Source organism: Selaginella moellendorffii, unplaced genomic scaffold, assembly GCF_000143415.4.
Source record: "Selaginella moellendorffii unplaced genomic scaffold, v1.0 SELMOscaffold_144, whole genome shotgun sequence".
In the NCBI taxonomy this organism is placed as follows: domain Eukaryota; kingdom Viridiplantae; phylum Streptophyta; class Lycopodiopsida; order Selaginellales; family Selaginellaceae; genus Selaginella; species Selaginella moellendorffii.
In genome coordinates, this window is record NW_003314405.1 from 203,076 (window position 1) to 229,925 (window position 26,850).

Here is a 26,850-nt window from a genome sequence, read left to right on the forward strand (position 1 = left end):
TCTGTCCATGCTCTTCTTGCTCAGGTAGGCCGGGCACTTGAGCAGCTCCTCCACGTCCAGCTTCATCCCCTTGAAGAGAAAGTCGAGCTTCTCCTTGAGCACAGCGTTGTCAACCTGGAGGATGTGTGGCTCGGCCTTGAGCATCACCGCGACGTGCCGGTAGTGGATGTCCATGCTCATCAGAAAGTCGATCTTGTCTCTCACGGCCTCGGGGCCAAAGCGAACTCCCCACGACATGGATTGCAACCACGTATCCACCTCTCCCTGGAAGCCTATATACTTGAAAGCGCTGATAAGATCGTCCACCATCTCTGGCTTGCGAGCAAACACCGCTGGAACGATGGCCACCAAGTTCCTCACCACCTGCGGCGCCAGCCTATCGCTGAGAACTTTGAGCACCGGACGAAGCTTTTGATCCACGTCGTGACTTAGCAGCGCTGGATGTTTCACCACGCAGGAGCTCAAGAACTTCCGGCTGATCCCAGCTCGCGAGAGGTAGGCAATGCGAGCGATGAGATCTTTGGTGTTGGTCGTCATGATCGCTGGACAGCTCGAGAGAATGGCCGCTATAGCCGATGGAGAGAGTCCTTGCTCCATGAGAAACTTCCCTCTGGGTTCTAGATCGCTGGCCACGTCGAGGAGGAGGAGCGCTGGATGCTTCTTCACAGCGTCGGCCATTTGCGTGTCGTTGAGCCCGTGGCGAGAGAGAAACCGGACGTTCTCCTCTAGAGACGATGGATCGCCGCGGTACTTACGAAGAAGAGTTGTGTGATCCTTGGCCAGCGCTTTCAATCTCGTGTCATCGACTCCGAACGATCGAAGCCTCGCGAACAAGGGAGCCATCTTGGCCTGGCCTTCTGGCTTGAGGAGCTCGGGTAAGTTCTTCTTGGCGAAAACCTTGGAGAAGCCAAAATCCCTCGTGAATGGATCCTCTTCCTTCGTTTCTACTGCCGATTCTAGTGCTGCATTCTCACCTCCTTCGATCGCCGCCGAGGAATGCTGATGCCTCGCGAAGAGATGCCACGATCGATCAGGAACGCCGCATTCCAGCAATGTCCGCCTCGTCTGCTGCGGCCTTGGATCATGGAGAAGAATGCCGGTGGTGCTGCGGATCGCTCGGGAGGAGCGAAGCCGCGCGAGCAAGGATCGCGCGACGCAGCGGCTAGCTGCCATCAAATTCTCGCCAAAAGCCCTATCAAGAATTAGGGTTTATGTTTCATTCATTTCATTCGCTATGGCCGATTCGATCGCGCAGCCGCGGCAGCGGCTCTTCCACGATCATGCCGCAATCGCATTCCCCCACGGCACAGGGAAGATCGTCCTGGGATTCGTCTCGGTTAGGGCGTCGTCGAGCAGCTATCCGAGCAGGAATTCGTGGCTGTCTGCTGGGAATTGGAGGAGATTATCGCTTGTCTCGTCGCCTCCTTCGTCCTCGATCCAGATTTCCACTCTCCGCAAAGGAATGCCGCAGCAAAGCAGCGCTCCAGCTCAAGAGGACGAGGATTACACTACCTGGGAGAGGGTCCAACTCTTGGAAAGGTGTGAGAAATTTCTCTTGCGATTGCTATGGGGATTTTCTCTTAGTGACGGCATTCTTCTAGATTGCTCCGAGTTGCCGTGAGCGATGAGAATTATGGAGAAGCTGTCAAGCTGCGGGATATTCTTGGAGGACTCAAAGCCGAGCTCACTGCGACCGAGCGGGTATGGAAGAACTATCTCGAGTTTGCATGGTCTGGATTTTTTCTTTGGTTGCCAGATTTTTTGAGAGTGAGTTCTAAGTTCTTTTGAATGCTTTTGGTTTTCTACCAGGTTCTTTTGAAGAACACGAAGCTGTTAGATGATGGAGATGTCAGCGAAAGGATACAAGCGATCGAGGTGTGTATAGAGTTTTTATTTTTTTTCCTGATTTTCCTTGCAGGCTCTTGGGGATTTTGGAGACAAGAGGATATTTCCTACGCTAAGTGCTTGTCTGAGAGACGAGAATCACAACATCGTTTTGGAAACTGAGAAGGTTTGGCGGTGGTTTTTTTCTGCATGTATTGGATTCCAAGTTTCTATCATTCTTTCTTGTTTGCAATGTAGGCAATGTGGAGAATATTTATGAGATCAGGTAGAGACGACGTTGATAAGCGCATTCAGGTACCTTTCGAAGAAAAGAAACGCATTTTTCTTACTCAATGCCCAGGAAGGCGTCTCCAAAATGGTCGGCAAGGATGGCTTGGCCGCGGCTCGGGAGATTTTCACCGAGGTAATGGAGATCATAAAGCTAGCTTATCGATGGTCGTTTCTTAGTTTTGCTGTGGTTTTTAGGTGATCAACATGGCACCATCGTTTGCAGAAGGCTATAACAAGAGAGCCACAGTACATTACTTGCTCCAAGTCAGTCTCCAAAAAAATATTTCTAGCAACGTTCTTGCTGACTTGCGCTGTGCAGGATTATCACAAATCTATAGAGGATTGCCAGAGAACTTTGAAGCTGAATCCTTACCATTTCGCGGCACTCAGTGGTGAGTTATATGCACACATCTCACTTATTTTATGGTTTTCCACCTTCGTTTTTGTACTACCAGGACTAGGCCTATGTTATGTGGCGATTCAAGATCCAGAATCAGCTCTCTGCTGGCTCGAGAAAGCTTATGCGATGCATCCTGGCCTTGTACAGGTATTCTTTCCTTTTTGCTTCGACACAGCTAACTTGTCTATCATTCAGATTAGCAAGTATATCAAAGTTTTGAAAAAGGTAAGCACAGAAAATTGCCGTGTTTATGCACTAAGCTGGCAACGAATTTCCAGAAAATCAAGGAGAAGCAAGCGAAGAAAGAAGACAAATAGAAACGGGGGTGAGATTCAGATTCTACTCGGTTCCGTGTACACAGTGTATGTATTGCTTCCTTGTTTATATGCACTTCTATCATTCCCAGCCACTCAATTGGTTGTGGAATATTTGGTGTTGGCCATTACAATCGTGCCACGTGTATCGTTTCAACTTTGTTCTTGCAGTGACTAGACGTGCGAGAACACGCAATAGGGATTGCTTGCTCCAAGGATAGAGGAGCCCCTTGGAGGGCTCGCCTCGGAGTTGGGCTGTGGCCCTTTTGCGTGATCTGGAGCTCCAACGTATAATTCTTCCTTCTCGACAGTTGGAGTTCCAATCACAGGCTCTCAAGTGAGTGAATCTTTCCTCTCTTCCTTTTGCATCCAATTCTCACGTTTCTCCTTTTCAGATGGATGCTCTTTGTAGACGCTCCGCATTTGCCTCTGCAAACGAACTCTGCATCAGGAAACAAGTGGCAAATGTCAAGACGCTTCGGGTACAAGCAAAAACTCTGTATACCTGCCGAATGCGCAGTCCAATGGAACAATCGAGCAGGCAGAAAAATGAGTCCGTGAAGCTGGACGTGAAGGGTGTTCTCTCGTTCTTCAAGAAAAGCTTGGCTGTTGCAGCGGTTTCACTGGTTTTGACGCAGTCGCCTTGTCCGGTACTTGCTGACGAAGTTTTGACCTTTCCCGGATCAAGTTTTAACGAGGTAAAGGCCGGGTTTTCTCCAGTTCTGTGAGAATCACACTCCGTTTCGCAGGTGCTTACAGTTCAGCGAACACTTCTCCAAGCGTGGAGCATCATTCGAGATACATATGTCGACCCGACGTTCAATAAGCAAGGTAAACATCTTCATACAAAAAACTTTGATTGAAGTGGCCTTTCCTCGCAGATTGGACATCGCAACTAAAGGACACGATTCTGAAACTCTCGACTTTGGATTCGTCTGAAACTGCATACGAGCAAGTCCGTGACATGCTTGCAACTCTTGGCGACCCTTACACTCGTATAGTCACGCCAAAGGTAACCATCGCTGAGGAGATGTCCAGTTTGATTTGTGTCGTCTCCAGGAGTATGAAAACTTCCGTATAAGCAACGATGGTGCTGTTGATGGTGTTGGTTTGTTGATTGCGACTGAGCAAGAGTCTGGCAAGCTGGTAATCCTGTACACTCTTTCTTATTCAAGCTTATCGTTCCAAACTTCAGGTTGTGCTTGCCACAATTGAAGGTGGCCCAGCAGAACGAGCAGGCGTACGTCCTGGAGACGAGCTCGTTCAGATAGATGGTCATTCCTCTTTTCCTTCGCCTCCGCGGAAATAATACTCAACTTTGATGCTTTTACAGATGTGGCTCTTGTTGGAATGAATGGTGAAGACGCCGCTATAAAACTCCGTGGAAAGGCTGGAACTATCGTCGGTGTGAAACTCCGACGAACGGTAGGACGTGTTTATCCTCTTTCCGGCTTTACTGGTTTCATTTGTTGCAGCTTTCTCCAGACACGTCTTCCGCGCCAGAGCTGAAAGAGGTAAGCCACTAATGTGAACGAACTCTTGCTGATTTTGTCGTGCAGCTCAAGCTGAAACGCGAAACCATATCCATGTCTCCAGTTTATACTGCAGTGCTGCCACACACAAACTCGTCTGGCCAGAAAACAAGCACTGGATACATACGCCTGGCACAATTCTCACAGGTTCCTTCCTTTCCAGAATTCAAGTCTACTAACCTGGCTGAATTGTCTCCAGAACGCAGCCGCAGATATGCAGAAGGCCATCTTCAAACTGGAAGAAAGCAACGTGGATTCCTACATACTTGATCTCCGCAACAATCCGGTAGAGTTTTCTCCTCCATTGAAATGGAGCTTTTCCTTTCTGACTTGTCACAGCGTTCTTTACAGGGAGGATTGGTGAGAGCTGGACTAGATGTTGCGGAGATGTGGCTGGATGGCAACGAAACTCTAGTGAACACTGTCGATCGACGTGGGGTCACTCTTCCCATCAATGTGGCTAGAGGCCACGCTCTTACACACGATCCTCTTGTGGTACTTGTAAGTCGACTAGTTTTTTTTTTTATCTTTGGTCTTTGGTTTGCTTACCTGTGTCGATTCGCCTCACAGGTGAACGAAGGCAGCGCTAGTGCTAGCGAGATATTAGCCGGGGCTCTTCACGACAATGGAAGAGCCATACTTGTGGGACACAAAACGTTTGGCAAAGGCAAGATACAAGTAAGTCCATCTCTTTCTTCTTCTATTTCTTTGTTATGAAGTGACACTGAGAGCGCTCCTGGAATTTATTTTTTGTGTATCCAGAGCGTTTCTCAACTCTGGGATGGCTCGGCTCTGTTCGTGACCGTCGCAAAGTACTTGTCACCATCTCTCCACCAAATCGACCAAGTTGGAATCGCTCCCGACGTGGAGTGCTCTCCACTCAAATCTCCAGACGACGTGAGCGAGGCCGCGGGGCCAGAAAAATTCCTGGAGCGCGATGCATGCGTACTAGTCGCGGAACATCTGATCGAGTGAAAAGAAAAGAGATAGAAAAGAAAACTATACGTCAAACTTGTAAATTCTCAACGATTTGTTGAACATACCTTATTGGCTCTTGGCAGAACTCCATTCTCGTACAAGTGCTCCAAAACTCGAGCTCCCTCCTCGAATCTCCCGAGCTTGCAAAAATCTGTGATGACCAAATCGTAGAGGTCGCACGTTTTCTTCTTCCTCTTCTCGGACTTCCTCGTCTTGCCGCCATCGCCACTCACGGCCATCTCGAAAATCCTGTTCGCGACGTCAATCTCGCCTCTCGTGAGCAGCCTGCGAATGTATTTCCTCGCCAGCCCAATCTCACGCCCATCCTCGTCTTGCTCCAAAGCCACGCCGAAGAGCTTGCATAGCTCGTCCACCTTATTCTCCTCCAGCAACCTGTCCGCCACTATCTTCACTGTAGAGCTGCTAGCACACCCCAGCTTCAATCCTTCCTCCACCATTCCAGCAGCTAAATCCAGCCTCTTCCACTTGATCAGCTCCAAAACTACGCTCCCGACGCTAATACTTCTTCTCCTCGAACTGAGCTCATTCACGAACTGGCATGCAACGCCCATCCTGTCACCACTTTGCTCGTGTATAATCTCCAGAAGAGCCAGGCTTGAGCCTTCCCTGTCCGCTAGCGTCTCGTCATAGTAGTCACAAGCCCTGGCCACCAATCCAGCTTCCAAAAAGCAGTCGAGGAGAATTGCGGGGTCGCCACCAATGCTGTCCTTGAAACACTCTACTGCCTGTTCCACTCTCCCAGCTTTTAGCAAGCCAAGGAGATATGGCCTGTATGCGCATTTCCTCAGAGGCAAGAATCCCGCCTTGATGACTGCCTGTAATGCTTCCCAGGCACCGTCCAGGTTGTTTGCAGTGCAAAGACTGCCGAACACTAGCTCGTAAGTTTCGTCGGCTGGCTCACACCCCTGTTCCATCATCCGGAGAAATAGTTTATGGATCTCTGCGTCCCGGCCGGATCTTGAGAAGCAGAGGAAAGCCGTGTTGTAGCTGTCGAGATCGAGAAGCCGTCCATTGTCACTCATATCCTTCACCAGGTTCTTAACCAGCTCTGGATCGCCTCGCTCGCAAAGGGCGGCCAGGAGTGTCTTGTAAGCACCAAGATCGGGTACGCATCCCATCGTCGGCAGGATGCTCGCAATCTTGAGAGCGGCGTCAACTTTCCGGGATTTGCAGAGGCCAGCGATGAGAATGTTACTTGTTGCAGAGTCTGGTGCAATGCCGTTGCGAACCATCTGCTGGAAAAGCTTGACAGCTTCGTTTTCTTTCCCTGACTCCCAGAGGCCACCTAGAATCGCATCGTACGAGGCTTTGTCCAGCTTGAACCGCTGCTTAACCATCGTCCCGTGGCACAACGAGAAGGCCTGCTCCATCTTCTTCTCCTTGATCAGCATTTCTATCAGAGCATTGCAGGACGCGGCATCGGGAGCTTGGTCTTTGGTTCGCATCCACTCCACAAACTTTAGAGCCACATCAACACCGCCACCACCTTTGCATAGTGCCTGAAGAACACAGTTGCTAGCTGCGGTGCTCACGGTGCAGGTCGCCCTTTTGAGTAGAACCAAAGCGTCGTCGACCCTGTGTTCCTCGCAGAGCTTGACGACGAGAGAGTTGTACGTGTTGCTGTCCGGCACGAACTTCTTGTCGAGCATTTTCTTCACCAGTCTGTGAACGTCTTCCATCCTGTCCGCCTTGTAGAGGAAATCCAGTAGTATCTCGTACGTGGTAGAAGAGCAAAGGCTGGAACTTGTTGTAGTTCTCACGATCGTATCGAATAGATTGTAGTTCTCTGGCCTCTCGAGCACTGCCTTGCACAACTCCAGCACCAAGAAGTTGAGAGTGTCGGTGTCCGCAACAGCACTCCTTCTGACCATATCACCCAGGAACCGAGACGCTTCCTCGACTTTCCCCAGGCCACAGAGCCCCGCAAGCATCGACTTGTGATCCAGCAAACTCTCGTCGGCTGAGTAGAACCCCGGAAGAACCATCTCGTCCTTCCCTGCCTCGCAAAACTTCGCGATGAGCGAGTTGAGAACGTTGTTCTTCACTGCAAACCCGTTCTTGACCATGCTCAGGACGAGCGGAAAAACTTCGCCACCCCGGCCACGCTCGATGAGACCTTGAACGAGCGCATTGCACGTCGAGACGCTAAACTCGTTCTTGGCTGCCGAGTTTCTGTAGAGGAAGTAAGCCTCCTCGATCTTCCCAATCGCGCAAAGCCCATCCACCAAAGTGGTGTAGAACACAACGTCCGGGCAAATGCTGTGCTCGATCAAACCATCCAAAGCTCCACAGATTCTATGGACGACGCTTCCACCATCCTCTTCTCCGGCAAGAACATCCAGGGAGCTGCCCCTGGAAGCCATCTCCAGGAGGAGCAGGAAGCACTGGTCGCTCAACCCGGCCTTGTAGAGCCCATAGACCAGAGTGTTGAGCACCAAAGTCTCCACCACCAATCCCTGTCTCAGCATCGCCACAGCGCTCTTGTGAGCCTCTTGGAACTTCCCAGCCTTGCAAAGGACCTTGATCACCGAGGAATGGGGAGAGAGCTCTTGCCGCGAGCTCCAGCCCCGCGGAAGATCCACCAGGCACGCTCCAGCTCCCAATCTCACCGCCGGGAAGGCACTGAGCACCGTAATCTCTGGAACGCATCCCCTCCTGGCCATCTCCGAGCACATCTTGATCGCCTCATCGATCTTGCCCTGCCTGGCCAGCGAATGCGCTACAAGCCCGATGCTCGTCGTCTCCGTGCTCTCGCCCTCCCTGTCCCCGCTGAGAATCCGCCGGAGCCGCGCCAGGAGCCCCGCATTGTCGGGATTGCTGGCGCTGGAGCTCGGTGGCGGCTTGGCGATAGCGGCAGCGTCAGAGCCAACGAGGATCGCGCGGAGCTTGGAGAGGAGCTCGGCATCGCGGGCCTTACCTTGCTCTCGCGCGTCCAACGCTAGGGTTCTAGTTCTCAAGAAGCATCGCATTTAGGAGTATATTATAGCAAAGCCACTTTTATGTAGAGGTGAGTGATAGAGAGTTTTTGGGAGCCATGCCCCTGGGAACAACCGCAATTTTTTATGCTTGCCGCACAGGGGCATCTTCATTCACATCATACTCTACCTAGGATATGCTTAGAATATTAGCATATTCTACTATTTAACAGATTGATATTTAGTTAATAAATATTTTATATTTTATAATTATTTTAAGATTATCTATAAAAATTATGAATTTTTCCATAGCAGTACAATTCACTATTAAATTTGCTCTCAATCTGTTTTATTCTCGTAAATAATGCATTCCTCTAGACCAAAAGCTAAAGGAGCACTTGAATTTCTAAAGAGGCTTTTATTGCACTCCAAATACATTTAAAAGTTTTTTTGGTTCTTGGAGTAATTCCTTTCAACAATGATTGAAATTATGTACCAAATCAAAGGTAAAATACTAATGACACACAACAAACTCATAAATATTGTTTTCTCTTTATGATGTGATCTATGAATGCAAATAGACTTATTTTACTTTAGTTATTTAATTACACTTTTGACCACTTAAAAGAGTCACTCACAACCCTTATAAATCCTCATCCCAACTTGGGGTATTTATTAGCCTCCAATGTGTTCTTATATCCACATTAATTTCATACTTAATCTAAGTGCTTTATATATCTAGTCTTACTTTGGACACTCAATATTACCATTGATGCACCAGCTTCTTATGTTAAGGCTATATTTATTTTAAATATCTCATTAGTGTTATTCATTCTTAAGTGGTTGTCCTGTAACTACACTTTAACATCCTTACAATGCCCCAAAACATAAGAAACACTATCCTTCAATATCCCTTCTTTTTTTATTCTCATTAAATCTTTTTCTATCTACAGTAGTGCTCGCTAACACCATTACTGGGTCAAAACATAAAAACTTATCCACAAAGTCCCACTAACATCTGGGACTTTCTTACATGTGACCATACTATAAGTGATTAATTTTTCCATTCTACTTTAGTCATTTAACCACACTTCCAACCACTTGAAGGAGTCCCATTCACAACCTTTATAAGTCTAATTTAAAACTTGGGGTTTGCTAGCCCCAAAAATGGCATCCATGCCACTCAACCTTTGCATTTGGTCCAAGTGCTTCATGTGTCCAATCCCATGATCGACACCCCAAGGTACCACTAATATATCGGCCCGTTACACTAAGGCTATGCCCCTTCATCTTGGTCACACCGGTGGTCTAACACCATCTGCATCACCGTCTCGTCTCTCAAACATTGGGCCATCCATCCATGAGTGATCATCCCAAATTCACTCTTTAGCATCCTTAAGATGCCCGCGGACATGAGGAATAGCCTTCCCCAATATCCTTTTTCCAATCCCCACCAAGTCCCTTTTTGTCAATGACCGAGTTTGCCAACACTGCCATTGGATCAAGGCCTATAGGCCCGACCATTATGTCCTATGGTCCTCTAGGACTTCTTTACCACATGACTGTATCCTTGGTCACTACACCAAAGGACTACTCTTCTTTCTTTCCACAGTCTGGGACTTTGGGACAACAATTCGGAACACCATGGCCCTACGCAAGCCTCATGGGTACTCTCCCCACTTTTTGCCTTTGGGTGCTTTAGCCATGGGCTTAGAGTGAGGTTTCGTTAAGCCATGCTAGGTATCTAAGTAAGTAGTGCCATCCATACTTGGACTGGGAGCATCAACCATTCAATCTCCCAAGGGAATTAAAGCCAGCTCTTGAACACTTCACCAAGCTACCTCGCTTGTTGGTCCGTATTCACTCTAGCTTTGGACTTCCTAGTGGTCAGCTCATCACCCAACACCTGGGTACAACCTTCCTGGGCTAAACTGGTCTTTCTTGGCCAAACTGACTCCACTGGGCTCCAACCCCTACACTCTCCCTACTATACTTTTGGAACCCCCTGCAGCCCACCCCCCTTAGGGGACGATTGCTTTGGGCTTTCACTCAACAGCTTGTATTAGTATTCGGACTCAGACTCAGTCTTGGTCTCAGCCTCGGCCTTGGCCTCAGACTCGGTCTCAATCTCGGTCTTGGTCTCGGTTCCACCTCAGACTCCATCTTGGACTTTATCTCGGGTCCATCTCGGACTCCATCTCGGGTCCATCTTAGACTCCATCTCAGACTTCATCTCAGACTCCATCTCAAACTTCATCTTGGGTCCATCTCAGACTTCATATCAGGTCCATCTCAGACTCCATCTTGGGTCCATCTTTGACTCCATCTCAGGTCCATCTCGAACTCCATCTCGGGTCCATCTCAGACTCCATCTTGGGTCCATCTTAGACTCCATCTCGGACACTTCCACATGTCACGTGTTGGACTTCTTGTGTCCCTTTTCTAGAGATTCACTTATTGCTCACTTCGTACTTGTTCCTCGAGCACTTCATTGGGAGTTCCACTCTCGCTCCCGACCTTTCAAGTTGGAGCTTTTAGTCCAAACGTGTTACACTCGTTTGGCTTTCGCTTCGGCCACTACCACGTGGCACCCTTTCGGCTCCACTTTGGGGCTTAGGGATTTGTGTCTCACAACTCCACCACCCATAGACAAAGTTCGATGTCCTCATCAAACGACAAACTATTTTATAAAGTAATATTAGCATGTATTATCCTTTCCATCTTTGGCACCTAGCTAATATTTGTCAATGGTTTATCACCGAAGGCTCACCATGCCTTGCCCATCCTCTAAGGAGCATAGTCTCTCTAACTTAGAGATTTATTCGACTGTTTATGGTGGTTCTTTCCTTTTATTGGTTTAGTTCTCACTAAATTTGTTAGAGACACTTTCTTTATCTCAATCCCACTATTCATTCTCGAGTAGTCTCAGTTATAATATTTACACTTTGGAACTTTTACTTTTGACTTCTCAAAGTCAATTTCCTAGGTGTCTTTGACATCTTATAATGCATATTTTGTGCAACTCCACTTCCCCATTCTAGGAAATTCTCTACTTGAGAGCACCACCATCCTTTTTTCTATTTCGTGCCATCTTTAACACTAAGTTCCAATTACTATAATTTGTGCTAGTTTGTCCATGGCCCTATCATTTAGCTACCTTATTGCTCCTTCCTTTGGAGCTTTCACTTTCGCTAAATTGGAGCAATTAAAAATCCATCTTTAGAAAGACATTGCCTTTCCCACAATCCATTAGTCTCTAATATATTAGTGTTCATAACCTAACTTTGCCATTTAGATTCCTTTCTATAGTTCCTGTGGCTCTTTTCTTAGCCATTAGTCTTTTGCTCCTATCCATTGATTGTTGCACCAAGCAACATAGGATCACTACCTCCATCCTTGAGGTATTCTTTCGGTTCCATGGCAAAAGCTCCACCTTGCCAAGTCCAAAGGGTGCTCACCCCTAGTAGATCTCTTTAGCAGTTTCTGCTATGAGCTCTATCTATGGCCCAACTTTATGACCCTTTCACGGGTCTCTCCTAGAGACTACTTTCTTTAGACTTACTATGCTATTGCATTGACATAGCTCATTTCCCTTAAGTGTTCTTCCCACTTGGTCACTTTGACTAAGCCACACCATTATCATTAGTTCAAATCAATATTTTAAACTAAGAACCTTATTCTTTACCCAAATAAAGACCTTGTTTTTATTTAGCCACAAGATTACCTAGTGATCTCATCTTGTCACTTTAATAGGTTTGCTAATAGATACTAGGTCTTCTAGACCTTTAAGTTGTTGACCATGACCTCGGGGGCATCCCCCACACTTAACGGTGCACCCAAGCCAGCCTTTTCGACCAAGGGTCCATAGCAACTGAGACTGGGTGTCCTCATTTCATTCACCATGTCCTAGGTGCCACTTGCACCAAAGTGTTCAAGTTAGATATGTTGAAATTTCACACTAAGCAATCTAACCGTACATCACGACTTTAGGGCATCCTCTGTTTAGCGGTGTGCCCAAGCTAGTCTCCTTACTAAGAGTCCATGATCACCGAAAAATGAGTATCTTCATATTCCAAACCATCACCATGCCCTAATGAGTTGGGACTCGAACCCAAGCACTAGAGGGTCGGGATTCGAACCCAACCTCTGTATATGCATCTACAGATAGCATCACTCAAGATGTTTGGTGTGACTCCCTATGCCGGTGCACCAACTTATACTTAAAAACGTGCTACAAATCACAACTTAGGAACTTAGTTCCTCTGCATTGCCAAGTCCTCTTACTTGATAAGTCTGTAATCATGCATGGACTCCTCTATGCTCGGCCTCATGGGCCACCTATTTTGAAGTTAGCATCTTCAACTAGGGGATTTGTTTTTCTGACTTGCCAATTTTGTTTAGCAAGTCATCTGACCAACGTAACATAATTTCATGCATAAGTGTGAAAGTCCTTGACCATTGACTTTTGTTCAAAGCCATCCCTTTGAACACTCGGGAATTACTTCCCTAACCTTAATAGTCTTGCCTTATAGCAAGCTTTAAAACCATGCTTCTGCTGTGCCACTTTGATTTCGTGTGTTCTATGAACCATTTACACATGGCTTTCTAGGTATTAAGTTATCTAGAATTGTCTTTAGGAATCTTGAAGGGACTCTATTCTTTAACTTGCTAAGGCCTCTCCTTTCACAAGCTTTTTAATTGCCATATGGTCTAACATGAACAATTCCATACTTTAGACTCTCCATGGCATCAAGGTTGCTAGTAACAATATACTTGAGCACCCACTTGATTCTCCACTCCCAACTTGCATAACCACCTTTGGTTATGCCCTTCAATTTCCATGGTTCGGTTCTATCCCCTTACTACTTGTTTTTTGTCTCACACATTTCCTTTGGTTATTCTTCTCTAGATTAGGAGGATAGTTTTGCACTTTCTACCATGCCTTAGCAAGTATTTATAAGAATGAACCTACCTGATAGCCTAAGAAGTGGTTCCTCAATCCGGGTATGCTCACCTTATAATCTCACATACCGGGATTAATGTTTCTATTTATGGGCCTTTATATGCCCATCACTAGCCTTGCCAAAATCCCATTCTTGGCTTTGTCTAATTTGGGTAAACAGACTTCTCTTATCTCCTCAACCTTTGACATTTGGATGGCACTTCATATCCATCATTTGCTAGGGATTTAGTCCCTTTAGGCCTTATCTATTGCCCTCATGACACTAAACATCACCTCCTAGTGTTTTAGAGTGTTTGGGTGTCCTAATGATGGCTTCTTTGACAATGAGCATTTCTTTTTCACATTGACTTATTATATCGCAACATAAGCAATTTATCCCCCATAAGGGTATAGCTAACTTTCTTATCCCAATAAAAAGTTTTAGATAGTTGTCTTCTACCAGTTTAACCAATTATTTTGCACCTTTTTTCTTAGTTTCAAATCCTACAACTCATTGTTAGTGTTTCCACACCTTTATCATTATTTGGGTCACCACACTCCAACCATAGGCCTTCCAACTTAGGCTATGCAACTTTTATTTCCATTAGAATTCCTTTGGGAAGGGATTCTAATGAACTCGCCAACTTGACCTTAAGGCCTCATGCCTTGGCATATTCGGTGTCTCCACACTATTGGCTTTACAAGTCTACCTTTACGACACTTCCCACTCGTGTCTGGGTCTTTGCCAAGACCAAAGCAGTCGTTTCTCATACCAACTATCAATTAGCACGGCATGATAGTGTTCATATACAACTTTGTGCCAAAGTTGCTTTTTTTTTGGAACACCTTTCCCTCGACTTTAGTATGGCACAAATTGCCATCGATGAGATACCCACTGTTCTCATACTTGAATCTTATTATCCTCCCCATCCTTTGTGGAGTACAACACACCTCAATTCAAATGCTTTTGCCAATCCTTTAGGACCATTCCTTGACTCTACTTAAGTCATCCAACATTTCTGGACTTCACTAATCCAATGACCCATAAGGTCTTATTTTGAGGTGCTAACTCACTGAAATACAACTTCGTGTATTCATGTCCTACTCATAAGGGCCATCTTTGCAAGTGTTACTCTAACACTTAATTATTTTCTGTTCCCTATGGGCTACTGTAAGCCACAAATTTTTCCTTTCCAATTTGTCAGCTTACCTCGTCTATCCGTTCAACACTGCCTTGGCTTTTGCTAAGTTCCCTTGCCAAGGTTCTTGCCTATGGTACCAGCTCCTACTTGGTCTCAGCTACTCACTGCACGAGCAATGGAGTGTTAGCTATCCATCCACGGATTCCCAAATCACTCCCAATCCCCCTCCCCGGGTTAGACTGGACTTAAGGTTCGGCTACACTCCCCGCAAGCACAAGCAGCCAAGCACACCAAGCTTCCAGGTTCCTAACATCCCTTAGTACCACAAGACTTAATCATGGGACCCTCTAAATCCCAAGTCTTGAGTGCAACACTTGCTTCGGGACGCCGGGGCGAAACACCGTGGCCTAGCGGCCCGGTATGGGTACCTCTATCCCCCCACTTCCATCCCGAAGGAAGGCCCAAGCCCCTAGGGAGGGCGAGGACCAATGAGCCGCATGGTACTCAAGTGGGACACCACTCCACATGAGTCGGGAGCACCGCAATCGGTTTCCCTTTCGGGAGTGGGAGCTGCTCTTGAGCACTTCCCTGGATGGCCCCTCCGGCACCAAACAAGTCCATGCTCACTCCCACCCAAGGCCCCTCGGTCCCAGTCTCAACCTCAAGTCAGTTTGGAAGCCCCACTGGAGAGTCCCTTCAAAACTAGTTCCTAGACCTCACTATCCCTACTAACTTTTTGGGAACCCCCCGGGAGCCCCCCCCCCCCCCCCCCCCCCCCCTAGGAGATGCACGCTTTGGGCTTTCACCCCTTGACCCGTATTAGTATTTGGACTTAGTCTCTGGCTTGATCTCGGACCCGATTTCGGATCCGACTTCGGATTCGGTCTCGGACTCGATCTCGGACTCGATCTCGGACCCGATCTCGGACCCGACCTCGGACTCGGTCTCGGACCCAATTTCGGATCTCGGACTCATCTCGAACTCGGTCTCGAACTCGGACTCGAACGCGGTCCCCGAGTCGGTCTCGGACTCGATTCCGGACTCTATCTCGAACTCGGTCCTAGAGTCGGTCTTGGACTCGATCTTTGACTTGGTCCCATCCGATGAACTCTTTGTCATTTTGGTCATGCTTTCGGGGTTCCTTTAGCCTACGACACCTCGGCGAGTTGGTTCCTTACAACTCCACCACCCATAGAAGAAGTTCGATGCCCACATCGAACATCTTGTTTTATCCTACGACTTGTTGACCATGTCTCCGGGGGCATCCCCCCACTTAGCGGTGTGCCTAAGTTAGCCTCCCCGGCCAAGAACTCATGACAACGGAATATAGGTGTCCCTATACTCCTCCCCTCACCACGCCCTAGTATGGGGTCGGGACTTGAACCTAGCCTTACTTTACTAGGGGGTTGGGACTCGAACCCAACTTCCGTAGAATACGTCTATGGATTCGACATCCCCGCAGGGAGTCGGGCGTAGCTCCCTACGCCTGGTCGACCTAGCTAACCCATGCTAATTAGCTTACCTTCGGCGCGCCTTCGGGTCCCAACATATGCCATTGCTCAACTTCTCAAATTGATACTTTTAATTGAACTTTGCATAAGTACATAGAGTTCTGCCATGCAGAAATTCCTCCACTAGATCTCGCGCGTTCGCTAGGTTCTCCTCCGGTTCCCATGTTGCTTCGCAGTGTGGAAATCCTTTCAACTTCACATGGAACTCTCTCACCTCGCGTCCTTGTCGCTTGCTCTTGCGCGCATTGAGGATGGCCTCGACTTCGTATTCCTCCTCCCCTTGGATAACCTCAGGTAAAGGTCTTACTTGGTCCTTGCGAAGCGGATCCTCGAAATACGGCTTGAGTAAGTTCACGTGGAACACGGGATGCATCTTCCCCATCTCTCGAGGAAATCAGAGACGGTAAGCCACTTCACCGATTCGAGCCTCAATCTCGTAAGGCCCCGCGAACCTGCTTAAGGAACTCAAGATCAATTCATTTATAGGAATACATGTATTTTTACCTTTGGGTCAACTTCCGGCTGATCCCACTTGGTAGCCTGAGGTTCTTGGTGTTCAGCCACACCTTCTCCCCAGCTTGGAACTCCACATCCCGACGCTTTTGGTTCGCGTACTTAGTTTGCTTTTGTTGAGCCCGTTCCAAGGAATCCCTCACTAGATTCCAAATGTTGAGTCTTTCCGCCGTGAATGCCTCCACTGCGGGTAACTCTCCATGATACTCGGCCACGCCAAGTTCCACAGGACCTTCAATAGCTCGCCCATTGATGACTTCCCATGGACTCACCCCGATGCTCGAATGTGGTGAGTTGTTATAACACATTTCCGCAAGTCCCAAATGACTTACCCAGTTGGTCTGGTCTCCCGAGACATAGCATCGCAAATAATCCTCCAGCTGCCTATTCACCCTTTTCGTTTGTCCGTCTGTCAAGAAGTGTTAGTGCCATCAATCTTGACTTAATACCCATTACTTGTCTGTGGGTGATAGGCTGTGCTGAATTTCAGCTTGGTGCGATACTGTTCTAGGAGTGTCCTCCAGAACCTACTGGTGAAGATCTTATCTCGATCTGAGATAATCTCTTCCGGCCTTCCCCGCACTCGAACTACTTGTTCGAAGAACAGCTTTGCCACACCTTCCACATCCACTTCCGTTGTGGTGGGTATGAAATGTGCCATCTTTGAAAATCGGTCCACTACCACGAATATCGCATCGAACCCCTCACTTGGGGGTAGTCCCGTGATGAAGTCCATCGTGAGACATTTCCACGGACGATCTGGAATGGGGATGCTTTGCAACAAGCCCCCACTAGCCTTCGTCACGGCTTTGACCTGCTGACATGTTGGACATGTCTTTACATAGTCTTGGACGTCCTTAGCCATATCTGGCCAGTGATACTTCCTTTTGAGTAAGCCCATCGTCTTGGGCACTCCGTCGTGTCCCGCGAGAGGTCCGTCATGACACTCTTCCAAGGCTACCTTCCTTAGTTCCCCTTCTGGAACATACACCCAGTCCGGCTTGCCGGACTATGTCTGCAGCCACAAAATTATCTGAAGCACCCGTGTCAATAAGGATCTTAACAAAGCTATCTCCGAGCTTCCCTCGGAGGGCTAGTAGATGTCGCGAACAACTCTCTACCAAAGTTGCTCGTGTAATGAGTAACTTTGAGTTAGGGACTGGATCACATACCTCAGTTTGGACTTCAACCGACTTGATGGCCATATTGGCTCTGGCCTTCTTCGGGTAGGGACATTCCCTCGAAAAGTGTCCCGCTTCACCGCAGTTGTAGCATACGTTGTTTCCCACGCTGCTATACGACTTGACCTTCTTATCTGTGGGTTTGTCTCTTTTCGCTTGACTTCCCCACGTACTCGCTCGCTGGCCACCGGATTTGCCTTTCCGGAACCCCGAGGACTCATTCTTAGAGAAACTCTTCTTGAATTTCCCCCTGCTATACGTTCCCCTTGGTTTGGCCCCTTTGCTAAACGTGGCTCCCGACCCCGTCGTGTTCCCTTTTCGCAGGTTATCGTTGAAATGCACCTTGATGGCTGCATCCAACGCTTCCTTGTAGTTGGTCGGGTTCCTGCGCATTACCTCACCGCGAGCCCAGGTTTGCAAACCTGAAATGAAGGCATGGAATGCATCCATATCCCCCATGTCCGTGACAAGTATCCTCTTTGCCATGAACTCATTCACATATTCCTGGATGGTTCCAGTCTGCTTCAGCCTACTCAGCTCATCTCTCAAATGCAGAGTGGCATTCGGAGGAACGTATGTTGCGCGGATCCTCGCCTTCATCATGTCCCAAGTGGCCACTGGTCCTTCGTTGGCCTCCGTCGTTCTCCACCAAGACTTGGCATTATCTGCCAAGTATGGTTTTGCACATGGGACCTTCTCCGAGCTCGGTAATCGCAACGCTCGGAAGTAGTCCTCCATATCGTAAAACCAATCCTCCACCACCTTATAGTCATTCACTCCTTTGAAGACCGGTGGGGGTTTTGGTTTGTACTTGGGAACTGCCTGAGGGACTGATTCTACTTCGGTCTGTTCGACCTTGTTTGGTTCTGCCTCAATCCCTACCGAAGGGTCCGCGCCTTCTGCGCTGCCAGCATCTGCAGTCTTTCTCTTTTTCTTCCGCTTCTCGTCACGCTTTAGCTTGCGTACGAGAGTCTCCAGCAGGGCATTGGTCTGTGCCAACTGTCCTTTTAGCACGTCCAATCGAGCCTTGGATGACCGAACCTCGCCACCGGACTCCTGTTTGGAAGTTTCCTCATTAGAGTCCTCCTCATGTAAGGATTCCTCATCCATAGCCTCTTGTTCGACCAGAGGCTCCAGCTCTGGCGGAGGTTCCGTCTCCGCCTGTGTTCGTTTACACCTTGCCCTTGCCATCTCCCAGCAATCCGCCTCTATCCTTCGCTAGAACTGAGGAAAAGGCTCCGATACCAAATTGTAAGCCACAAATTTCTCCTTTCCAATTTGTCAGCTTACCTCATCTATCCATCCAACACTGCCTTGGCTTTTGCTAAGTTCCCTTGCCAAGGTTCTCGCCTATGGTACCAGCTCCTACTTGGTCTCATCTACTCACTGCACGAGCAACGGAGTGTTAGCCATCCATCCACGGATTCCCAAATCACTCCCAATCCCCCTCCCCGGGTTAGACTGGACTTAAGGTTCGACTACACTCCCCGCAAGCACAAGCAGCCAAGCACACCAAGCTTCCAGGTTCCTAACATCCCTTGGTACCACAAGACTTGATCATGGGACCCTCTAAATCCCAAGTCTTGAGTGCAACACTTGCTTCGGGACGCCGGGGCGAAACACCGTGGCCTAACGGCCCGGTATGGGTACCTCTATCCCCCCACTTCCATCCCGAAGGAAGGCCCAAGCCCCTAGGGAGGGCGAGGACCAATGAGCCGCATGGTACTCAAGTGGGACACCACTCCACATGAGCCAGGAGCACCGCAATCGGTTTCCCTTTCGGGAGTGGGAGCTGCTCTTGAGCACTTCCCTGGATGGCCCCTCCGGCACCAAACAAGCCCATGCTCACTCCCACCCAAGGCCCCTCGGTCCCAGTCTCAACCTCAAGTCAGTTTGGAAGCCCCACTGGAGAGTCCCTTCAAAACTGGTTCCTGGACCTCACTATCCCTACTATACTTTTGGAACCCCCTGCAGCCCCCCCCCCCCCCCCCCCTGGGAGACACACGCTTTGGGCTTTCACCCCTTGACCCGTATTAGTATTTGGACTTAGTCTCTGGCTCGATCTCGGACCCGATTTCAGATCCGACTTCGGATTCGGTCTCGGACTCGATCTCGGACTCGATCTCGGACCCGATCTCGGACCCGACCTCGGACTCGACCTCGGACTTGGTCTCGGACCCGATTTCGGATCTCGGACTCGGTCTCGAACTCGGACTCGAACGCGGTCCTCGAGTTGGTCTCGGACTCGATTCCGGACTCTATCTCGAACTCGGTCCTAGAGTCGGTCTTGGACTCGATCTTTGACTTGGTCCCATCCGATGAACTCTTTGTCATTTTGGTCATGCTTTCGGGGTTCCTTTAGCCTACGACACCTCGGTGAGTTGGTTCCTTACAGCCACCTACAGATCCACCGATGCCTCCTCCTAATGTTCCTCCAGATCCCGGCCCATCTACAAGAGAACCCTGATGGTCTTCCATTATTCCGAGAGGAGAGGATGATGTGAGGGCCAAGTGTACGGCTACGATGCCGTATACTAATATTAGCGTAGTGGGATTTTGGTAGCCGTCAGATTGGTTTCAATCCGGACCACTTGCTCCTGTATATAAGCTAGGGTTTTTGGGCTAATTGATATGCACATTTCTGTATTCCCTTTCCATATTCCATGCACTCACAACACTTATTTATTAAATAAGATAAAAAAGCCCATTCTTATTTATATTTAATTTTAACTATTCAAAACTATAATTCATTATGAAGTTAAAATTCTTGTACCATATAGTTAGACTATATTACAAGTTAATGAATGTAAGTTTGTGTGCACGTCTTCTTTTTTTTTTAAAGTTATGAAGTAGCTATTTATAATATAAATAAATAAATAAAACTAATAGAATCACTTCACTTTATAAAGGTTATTAATTTTTATAATTTTAAAAATGAGTTTTTGAATAAATTATTAAATGGTTTTTTGAAATATTAGTCAACACACATGCCATGTTTTCATCATGGGATAAAAATATTCTATTTTTATTTTTTTAAAATTATTATATTTAATTAAATTTCAAAATATGTATATATTAAAGGTTGAAACTATGTAATTATAACAAAATTTATGTGAAGGTGAGGACCAATTCAATGAATCAAAGTTGTGGGAGTATTAATAAAAATAATGAATTTACTAGTTATTTTAAAAATCTGTAAAATTTAATAATTTTTATACTAACATGAAAATTAGTGTTGTTAAAAAATAAAAAAAATCTTAAAATTGAAACTTTTCAAATATATCCCAAATTAAGAAATAAAGTTTTTATGATATTAACTATTTTATTAACATAAATAAAGATACATGATAGTAGAAAATTTTATTTAGGTAATATTATATTTTTATGACTAAAGGCATTTGTATTTTATGATAATGTAATTTATATTTATAAAAATAAATACTAGTTTGAGTATCCTACAAAACAAAAATGGTCAAAATTGATTGCTTCCAAGTTCCATTAGCTAATTTCAGGCAAATGGAACTACTGCAAAGTTTGAAGCATTTGTCCTGAATATTCTCTTACTTTACATAACAAACAAAGCATGGAAGAGTCGTGAGAGCTTCTACAGCGCGTGACATTGACCACTCCAATTGTTCTAACCTCTCAAGAGAATTCTTCCTCCAATTCCTTGCGAGAAACCATCGCAAATTCACAATCAATGCGATGATTCCTCCAGCCGAGCGCACCAAGGGCGAATCGCTCGAGTACCGCTTCTACAATCTCCTCTCCACCCAATCCGGCGATCAATCCAGCGCCGATTCCACCCAATCCAGCGCCGATTCCACCCAATCCAGCATCGATTCCAAGCTCGAGGAGCTCATACGCGACGGCTTCGACATCCACAACGTCTACAATCACTACACCACCGCCATCCACCTCGCCAGCGAGTTCCGCAATCTCCCCCTCGTCAATTCGCTCCTCCGCCGCGATGCCGCCATCGACATCCTCCGCGGCGACCTCTCCGATCGCGACACCGCCCTCCACATCGCGGCGATCGGCGGCGACGTCGCGGTCTTCGATGCTCTACTCCAGGCCTTGGGCGCCAATGGCATGAACCCTAATTCCAGTCCCATAAATCGCCATGGAATGGTTCCTCTCCACTACGCGCTGGGCAAGGGCAATGTGGCCCTCGCGGAGCTCCTCCTCCAGCGCGGCGCGGAGATTTCCCAGGCCGATCACACCGGCGCCACGCCGCTACACTTCGCCGCCAGGTCTGGATCCGTCGACGCTCTGGAGCTCATCTTTGCGCGCCTTCCAGTGCCGCGGGACGTGAATTCCGCCAGTCGATCCGGGCTCACGGCGCTGCACTACGCGGCGTGGAACGGCAGGATCGCGGCGATGAAGTGGCTGCTCGCGCGAGGAGCGTCGCTGCAAGCCCGCGACGTTGTGGAGAAGGGGACTCCGCTACACTGGGCGGCCATGAGAGGTGACAAAGAAGCAGTGAGGCTCCTCGTGGAGGCTTGCGTGGGGCGAGGATTGCGAGTCTTCTCGGAGAATAGAGCTGGGAAGAGCGTGCTGGAGCTTGCCGAAGAGCATGGCCGAGAGCACGTCCGGGATCTTCTGAGAGTTGTGATGGAGCAAGGCTTGCTGGATCGAAGAGCTTTCCCGCAAATCTCTTTGGTGAGGTACGTGATAGGATACGGGGATTCCGGCATGATTGAGAGGCTAGATCGAAGTCTAGACTACGCGATCGAGAAGAAGAAGCAAAACTACTCGGCCAACTTGGAGAGGTTGCTGATAGCGTCCGACCTCGTCGACTGGGCTGCCAAGAGAGGAAACAAGGAAAGCATCAACTTGGTGATGAAGCTGCTCAAGCGATACATCACATATGGAAGTGATCCGGGCTTGTTCGAGAGAAAGATGGCCTCGGCATTGCTCAGCGCTCTACAGCACGGGAAGATGGAATTCGCGGCTTCTCTCGCGGATCACAGGCACTGCAAGTACAAGATGGCGGACATCCTCAAGAGCATGAACACGTTTCTCGAGAGGAATGTGGAGGATCTCCGGGTCAAGCTCAAAGGCCGGGACGTGGAGCGCTTTGGCAAGAGAGCCGAGAAGCTCCAGGAGGACATACCATTTGCGTTCTGGCTCTTCTACGAGGAGAGGCAAGAGATCGTCAAGTTCATCGACACTCGACGAGCGTGGAGAGACATTGTCAACGAGCAGGGAAGCCACACGAAGAGAACGGCTTTGCACTGGGCAACCATCCTGGGATACAACGATGTGGTGACCAAGCTCTGTGAGATCCGGGAATGCAAAGCCAACCTCGACGATGGTCACTCAAAGTCGCCATACAGGTACGCGGTGGAACGCCAGCATCCAGATATCCGAAAGGAGCTCTCCTCTCGCGAAGACGTCCGAGCTTACCTCGAGATACTCTACCGGGATCGCCAAGTTTTCGTGGACGCTCTCAACGCGATCCTCGTCGGGGCGGCGCTCATCGCAAGCATAAGCTTCCAGGGATTCCTCCAGCCTCCCAGTGGCCTCAACGGGAAGTACGTTTACATCAACGAGATTGGTGTCAAGCTCTTCGTGTGGTTCAACAGCCTGTCCTTCTTCTTCGCCATGGCCAGCACGCTAGCAGCAGCTCGAGGTGTGCTCCCAATGCCGGACATCTTCATTCAGGAGGTGGTGAAGCGGATCGAGCGAACTTTGTTCGCGGCCGGACTGACGCTCGCGATCTCCATCACTTTCGGGCTGCTAGCATTTGGAGCTGCGGGGTTTTCGGTCCTTCCTCCGGAGCACAAGCAGCAGCGAAACTTGATTGCAACATCGTCCATGGGTGGGATCGTTTGCCTGGGGATGCTACTGTGGTTTCTGAAAGGACTCTTCTTACTCTTCAACAGTTACGTCTTCTCGCGGACATCGCAGAGATGTCGTCAGGAGACACTCCCTCCATCCAGCTTTGGATCCAGCACTGCAAACTACAAGCACCACGTCGAGGAGCATGAATGCAACGCTGAGAAAGAGGAAAAAAAGGCTGGGGATTTGGACGAAGAGAAGCGGACTTATGATGTTGGGGCGAATTACTCCGAGTATCCATGGCAAGATGGCTTGGACAAGCTGTGCGAAAATGTGGTCATTGATTGTTAGAACAACTCCAAAAGGTGGCGGATTAAGAGTTATTAATGCTATTACTAAACTATGTTTTTATTAGGTTAACTACAGCCTTTAACTAGTTTGGGAAGCCGAGCTGGCCACATCCCGTCCCTACACGTGGCAGCGATCCACTGACTCCCACCATTTGCTCTTCAAAGTTATACTCCACGATGAGCTCCTCTTGCGCTAGGGTTCCAAGCGAGGACAGGCCCTGGGACGATCCAGTGCTCACGGCTCCCAGGCACACCAGGTGAGAGGGCGTCTCCACCAGGAAATTCAAGGGATCAATCGTCCAGCTCTTGTTCCCGGCGAAGCGGAGCTCCAGCAGCGGCCCATGCCCATCGATCGTCATGTCGGGCGCTAGGGTATAGCACAGATCCAGCTCGTGGAAGGGCGATGGCGCCGGCGCCAGGGAGGAGGCATTGGCCATGGCCATCATCGTGCTGCGCAGCCACTGGTACGCCGGATCGACGAGGGCCAGGTAGCGTCTCCCGGTTCCAATCGCCAGGCCCTCGGCAAACACGGATTCTTCCAGCGGCGCCGTGACGTTGCCGAATTCGTCGCCGCCGTGGATCGCCATGCCGGTGAGGTGTAGAACAGGAAGAACGTCTTCGTCCCAGCGCAGCGTTGGGATGTAGCTCATGGGAGCGATGGTTTTGTTGGGAAAAACGTAGTTGGGCTGGCCAACGAAGAAGAATCCTCGAGGTCTTCCCAGGCAGTAGCCAAAGATCTTGCGGAGATTGAGAGCTTCCAGCCTGCGATGGACGTTGACGACGAGCGAGAGGCGATAGGGGGCGAGTCCGGCGACTCCTTGGCCCGGGTTTCTTCCGCTAGAGCAGAGGATGGGGACAGTGGTATCGGCCGAGGATGGATCAAGGCCGGGGAGAGGAAGAGAGGTGTTGAAGGAGAGCTTGAGTGGAGCTTGCGAGGGGAAGACAATCTCGCCATCGCTGGAACCACACGCGGCTGTGGTGGCGTTGCAGCGAATGAATCGATCGGCGCAGGTGTCTTGCAAGCGCAGGCGGTAGCAGTCTTGGAAAGGGAGGATGATCTGGTTGCAGCTGGAATCGAGTGTGAGATTGACGAGCTGTGGAGGAATGGGAGTGAAGGCCTCGTCGCTGTCGTGCTCGTTGTTTGGGAAGAAGGTGATAGTGGCAGCGAAAGTTGGCGAGCTCGCGCTTGGATTGGGTGGCAGCACCATTGTCACGGGATAGAATCCGGAGGCGTGAGGATCAGAGGGTGGAGGATTTGGAAGGCAGTTGCACTGCGGAGGAGGTGATGGAGCTGGAGCAATGGCGGTGACAAGAGCTGGGACCAAGAACAGTAGCAAAGTAAGAGCAGACATCTCTAAGTCTCCTTTTTCTTCCTTTTGTTTGCTCTCTTCTTTACCGAATTGGGTGACAGTGTCGAAGGAGAATTCCGGGCGTGGAGAATTTTATAGCTGGAAGAACGCATCGGGAGCTCGTGGTAAGCAAGTTGGTGCCATTCTCATCTGGTTTATTTGATCACCTACTTCGAATGCTTTGTTTGATCAGGAGGAGCGGGTGTCGGGTTCGCTGCTTCAAAGATTTGCTACAGCAGGAGCGATCGACAAACTCTGCGATGGGAACAAAAGTTTTGTGTCCCACACGGGTATACGAATGAATCTATGTTTACAATTTTGATAACTTGTTTTGATACAGGTTGCAAACATCATATCCAGAACACTACACTTCCATGCTTGCGATAGAATGAATTGGAAATCAACTCGAAGCGATGGAAAGTTTGTAAGTTTACAACGGTGTAGAACCGTGAAAGAAGTAAATTCTCTTTTGTCTTTCTTTTTGTAACTTTTTCGTTTTCGTTTTCGTCAGGACCTTCCTCTTGTCACTGTTTGTATCCTCCGGAAGAAAACTGGAGCCTGGCTGATGCTAAACGTGATGCTCTCACGCATCCATTCCGGAGCGATGTAGCGCAGTGACCCAAGCGCCAAGGACGTGAATTTCACTTCTCTGTCGCCACCACAAATCCGGGCAGTGTCGGGGTCAACAACAGGTTCCAGCGAGAACTTGAGACCTTTTTGAAGGAAAAAACGAAGCAACGATCTTAAGTTGATGCCAACACGAAGAAAAAGAAGCAGGGGATTTCACCTGTGGATTGATGGAGGAAAACAAACGCCGCTGAATTGTCATCCTCTACTTCGGTTATTTGCATGTCACTCAAGAGCTGGAACAGTCTTTGGAGAAACTTGTAGCGATCTTCTCTCGTCCTGTCAGAATGACAGTCTAGAGAAACACCATGAGAAACGAAAAACTAAACGATCGTTTTGAGCTTACCCCTCGCTTGAGCCATGAGAAGCTGGTTCCGGTATAGTGCATTCTCTTTCTCCAGCTCTTTCAACCTGGAAGGAAGAATTCCAAAGACAATGGAGATTGTGAGTGAAAATGGAAAATGGATTTTCTTACCTTACCATTGTCTCTTCGACTTGAGACTCTTTTACTAGGTGCCGGAGCATTTCGTTCTCTTCGCGGAGTGTCTCTACTAGCGACTCCGTAGCTGGAACAAACGAAAGACAAAGTTTAAATGGAAATCACAAGAGGAGAGAGAGAGAGAGAGAGAGAGACCTTTCGAGTAAGCAGCAGTGCGTAACTTGTGCTCTTCAAACAACTTCTCAGCATTCTCGATCCTCCTGGCCTACAGAGAGAAAAAGAAAGAGCAAGATCAGCTTTTCCGCAAACTCGAGAAAAAAAAGAGATTACCTTGTCTCTCTCGTACTTGTCGTAGATCTTATCGTAAGCTCTCTTGAGCTGCAAGTTCCATAGAAGCAATTAAGCAATCCAAGAAAAAATAAAAATCCAAGAAGGAAATAAAAGAGCTCCTTACCGTGGAAAATGGAGACAAGGAAGAAGAGCCTTGCTGCTGTGAAGAGTCTGCGTCGCCATTAACTTGGTGATCTTCCCCTTGGGCTTCCATGGAAGAAGCCAATCTAGACCCTCTTGCCATCTACCTGCATTGCTTCCCCGGGGGAAAACCCTAGACCAGGATCGCGAGCTGGAATCCAAAGATTTGCGGCTGGGACCAGAGTAGCAGCAGCGCGCAAGAATCTGGCGCCATGTCCACCACTGCCCACCAAAAAAAAAATTGAAAATGCCCTGATCCTCAGGAA

The 26,850-nt window shown here is 48.5% G+C and overlaps 5 protein-coding genes across 8 annotated transcripts; 3 read left to right on the forward strand and 2 right to left on the reverse strand.

Annotated features, from left to right (window-relative positions):
• The first annotated feature begins 458 nt into the window (after positions 1-458).
• Positions 459-2,957, forward strand: LOC112343332. Its single transcript, XM_024666593.1, has 11 exons — positions 459-1,539; positions 1,602-1,701; positions 1,810-1,875; positions 1,919-2,011; positions 2,083-2,139; positions 2,186-2,248; positions 2,311-2,379; positions 2,435-2,507; positions 2,571-2,662; positions 2,711-2,740; positions 2,794-2,957. The coding sequence occupies exons 1-11, from the start codon at positions 1,094-1,096 to the stop codon at positions 2,830-2,832; spliced, it is 1,128 nt and encodes a 375-aa protein (XP_024522361.1). The 5' UTR covers positions 459-1,093; the 3' UTR covers positions 2,833-2,957.
• Positions 2,958-3,032: 75 nt separating this feature from the next.
• On the forward strand, positions 3,033-5,414 carry LOC9646494 (carboxyl-terminal-processing peptidase 3, chloroplastic). Its single transcript, XM_024666592.1, has 13 exons — positions 3,033-3,166; positions 3,225-3,527; positions 3,579-3,660; positions 3,711-3,841; positions 3,889-3,975; positions 4,025-4,103; positions 4,163-4,254; positions 4,305-4,343; positions 4,389-4,508; positions 4,561-4,647; positions 4,713-4,862; positions 4,932-5,039; positions 5,124-5,414. The coding sequence occupies exons 2-13, from the start codon at positions 3,225-3,227 to the stop codon at positions 5,334-5,336; spliced, it is 1,491 nt and encodes a 496-aa protein (XP_024522360.1). The 5' UTR covers positions 3,033-3,166; the 3' UTR covers positions 5,337-5,414.
• LOC112343341 (pentatricopeptide repeat-containing protein At2g17140-like) lies at positions 5,384-8,329 on the reverse strand. Its single transcript, XM_024666626.1, has one exon. The coding sequence runs from the start codon at positions 8,327-8,329 to the stop codon at positions 5,384-5,386; it is 2,946 nt and encodes a 981-aa protein (XP_024522394.1).
• A 12,774-nt stretch (positions 8,330-21,103) lies between these two features.
• On the forward strand, positions 21,104-23,759 carry LOC112343335. The gene has a single exon (XM_024666611.1). The coding sequence runs from the start codon at positions 21,270-21,272 to the stop codon at positions 23,697-23,699; it is 2,430 nt and encodes an 809-aa protein (XP_024522379.1). The 5' UTR covers positions 21,104-21,269; the 3' UTR covers positions 23,700-23,759.
• Positions 23,760-25,340: 1,581 nt separating this feature from the next.
• LOC9646496 lies at positions 25,341-26,815 on the reverse strand. Of its 4 annotated transcripts, none has more exons than XM_024666614.1 (7): positions 26,568-26,809; positions 26,444-26,491; positions 26,309-26,378; positions 26,155-26,240; positions 26,021-26,085; positions 25,835-25,953; positions 25,341-25,760 (listed from the first exon to the last, which is right to left on the reverse strand). In XM_024666614.1, exons 1-7 carry the CDS (start codon positions 26,685-26,687, stop codon positions 25,555-25,557), a joined length of 714 nt encoding a protein of 237 aa, XP_024522382.1. In that variant the 5' UTR covers positions 26,688-26,809; the 3' UTR covers positions 25,341-25,554. The 4 variants fall into 4 exon arrangements, 3 of the variants coding, with proteins under 3 accessions (XP_024522382.1, XP_024522381.1, XP_024522383.1); XM_024666613.1 differs by having other exon boundaries at positions 25,835-25,969; positions 26,150-26,240; XR_002991243.1 differs by having other exon boundaries at positions 25,644-25,760; positions 26,150-26,240; positions 26,568-26,813.
• Positions 26,816-26,850: the final 35 nt, after the last annotated feature.

What these genes read in the sequence shown, in the direction of transcription:
- LOC112343332 (XM_024666593.1), top strand. Translation starts at nt 1,094, where the DNA reads ATGCCGGTGGTGCTGCGGATCGCTCGGGAGGAGCGAAGCCGCGCGAGC. An exon ending in ACGTTGATAAGCGCATTCAG is followed by an intron (nt 2,140 to 2,185) that starts GTACCTTTCGAA and finishes CTCAATGCCCAG; the next exon opens with GAAGGCGTCTCCAAAATGGT. An exon ending in CCATTTCGCGGCACTCAGTG is followed by an intron (nt 2,508 to 2,570) that starts GTGAGTTATATG and finishes TTGTACTACCAG; the next exon opens with GACTAGGCCTATGTTATGTG.
- LOC9646494 (XM_024666592.1), top strand. Translation starts at nt 3,225, where the DNA reads ATGGATGCTCTTTGTAGACGCTCCGCATTTGCCTCTGCAAACGAACTC. An exon ending in CCCGACGTTCAATAAGCAAG is followed by an intron (nt 3,661 to 3,710) that starts GTAAACATCTTC and finishes CTTTCCTCGCAG; the next exon opens with ATTGGACATCGCAACTAAAG. An exon ending in TTGATCTCCGCAACAATCCG is followed by an intron (nt 4,648 to 4,712) that starts GTAGAGTTTTCT and finishes CGTTCTTTACAG; the next exon opens with GGAGGATTGGTGAGAGCTGG.
- LOC112343341 (XM_024666626.1), bottom strand. Translation starts at nt 8,329, where the DNA reads ATGCGATGCTTCTTGAGAACTAGAACCCTAGCGTTGGACGCGCGAGAG.
- LOC112343335 (XM_024666611.1), top strand. Translation starts at nt 21,270, where the DNA reads ATGATTCCTCCAGCCGAGCGCACCAAGGGCGAATCGCTCGAGTACCGC.
- LOC9646496 (XM_024666613.1), bottom strand. Translation starts at nt 26,687, where the DNA reads ATGGCAAGAGGGTCTAGATTGGCTTCTTCCATGGAAGCCCAAGGGGAA. An exon ending in GTCGAAGAGACAATGGTAAG is followed by an intron (nt 26,086 to 26,149) that starts GTAAGAAAATCC and finishes TCTTCCTTCCAG; the next exon opens with GTTGAAAGAGCTGGAGAAAG. An exon ending in TTTCCTCCATCAATCCACAG is followed by an intron (nt 25,761 to 25,834) that starts GTGAAATCCCCT and finishes TCCTTCAAAAAG; the next exon opens with GTCTCAAGTTCTCGCTGGAA.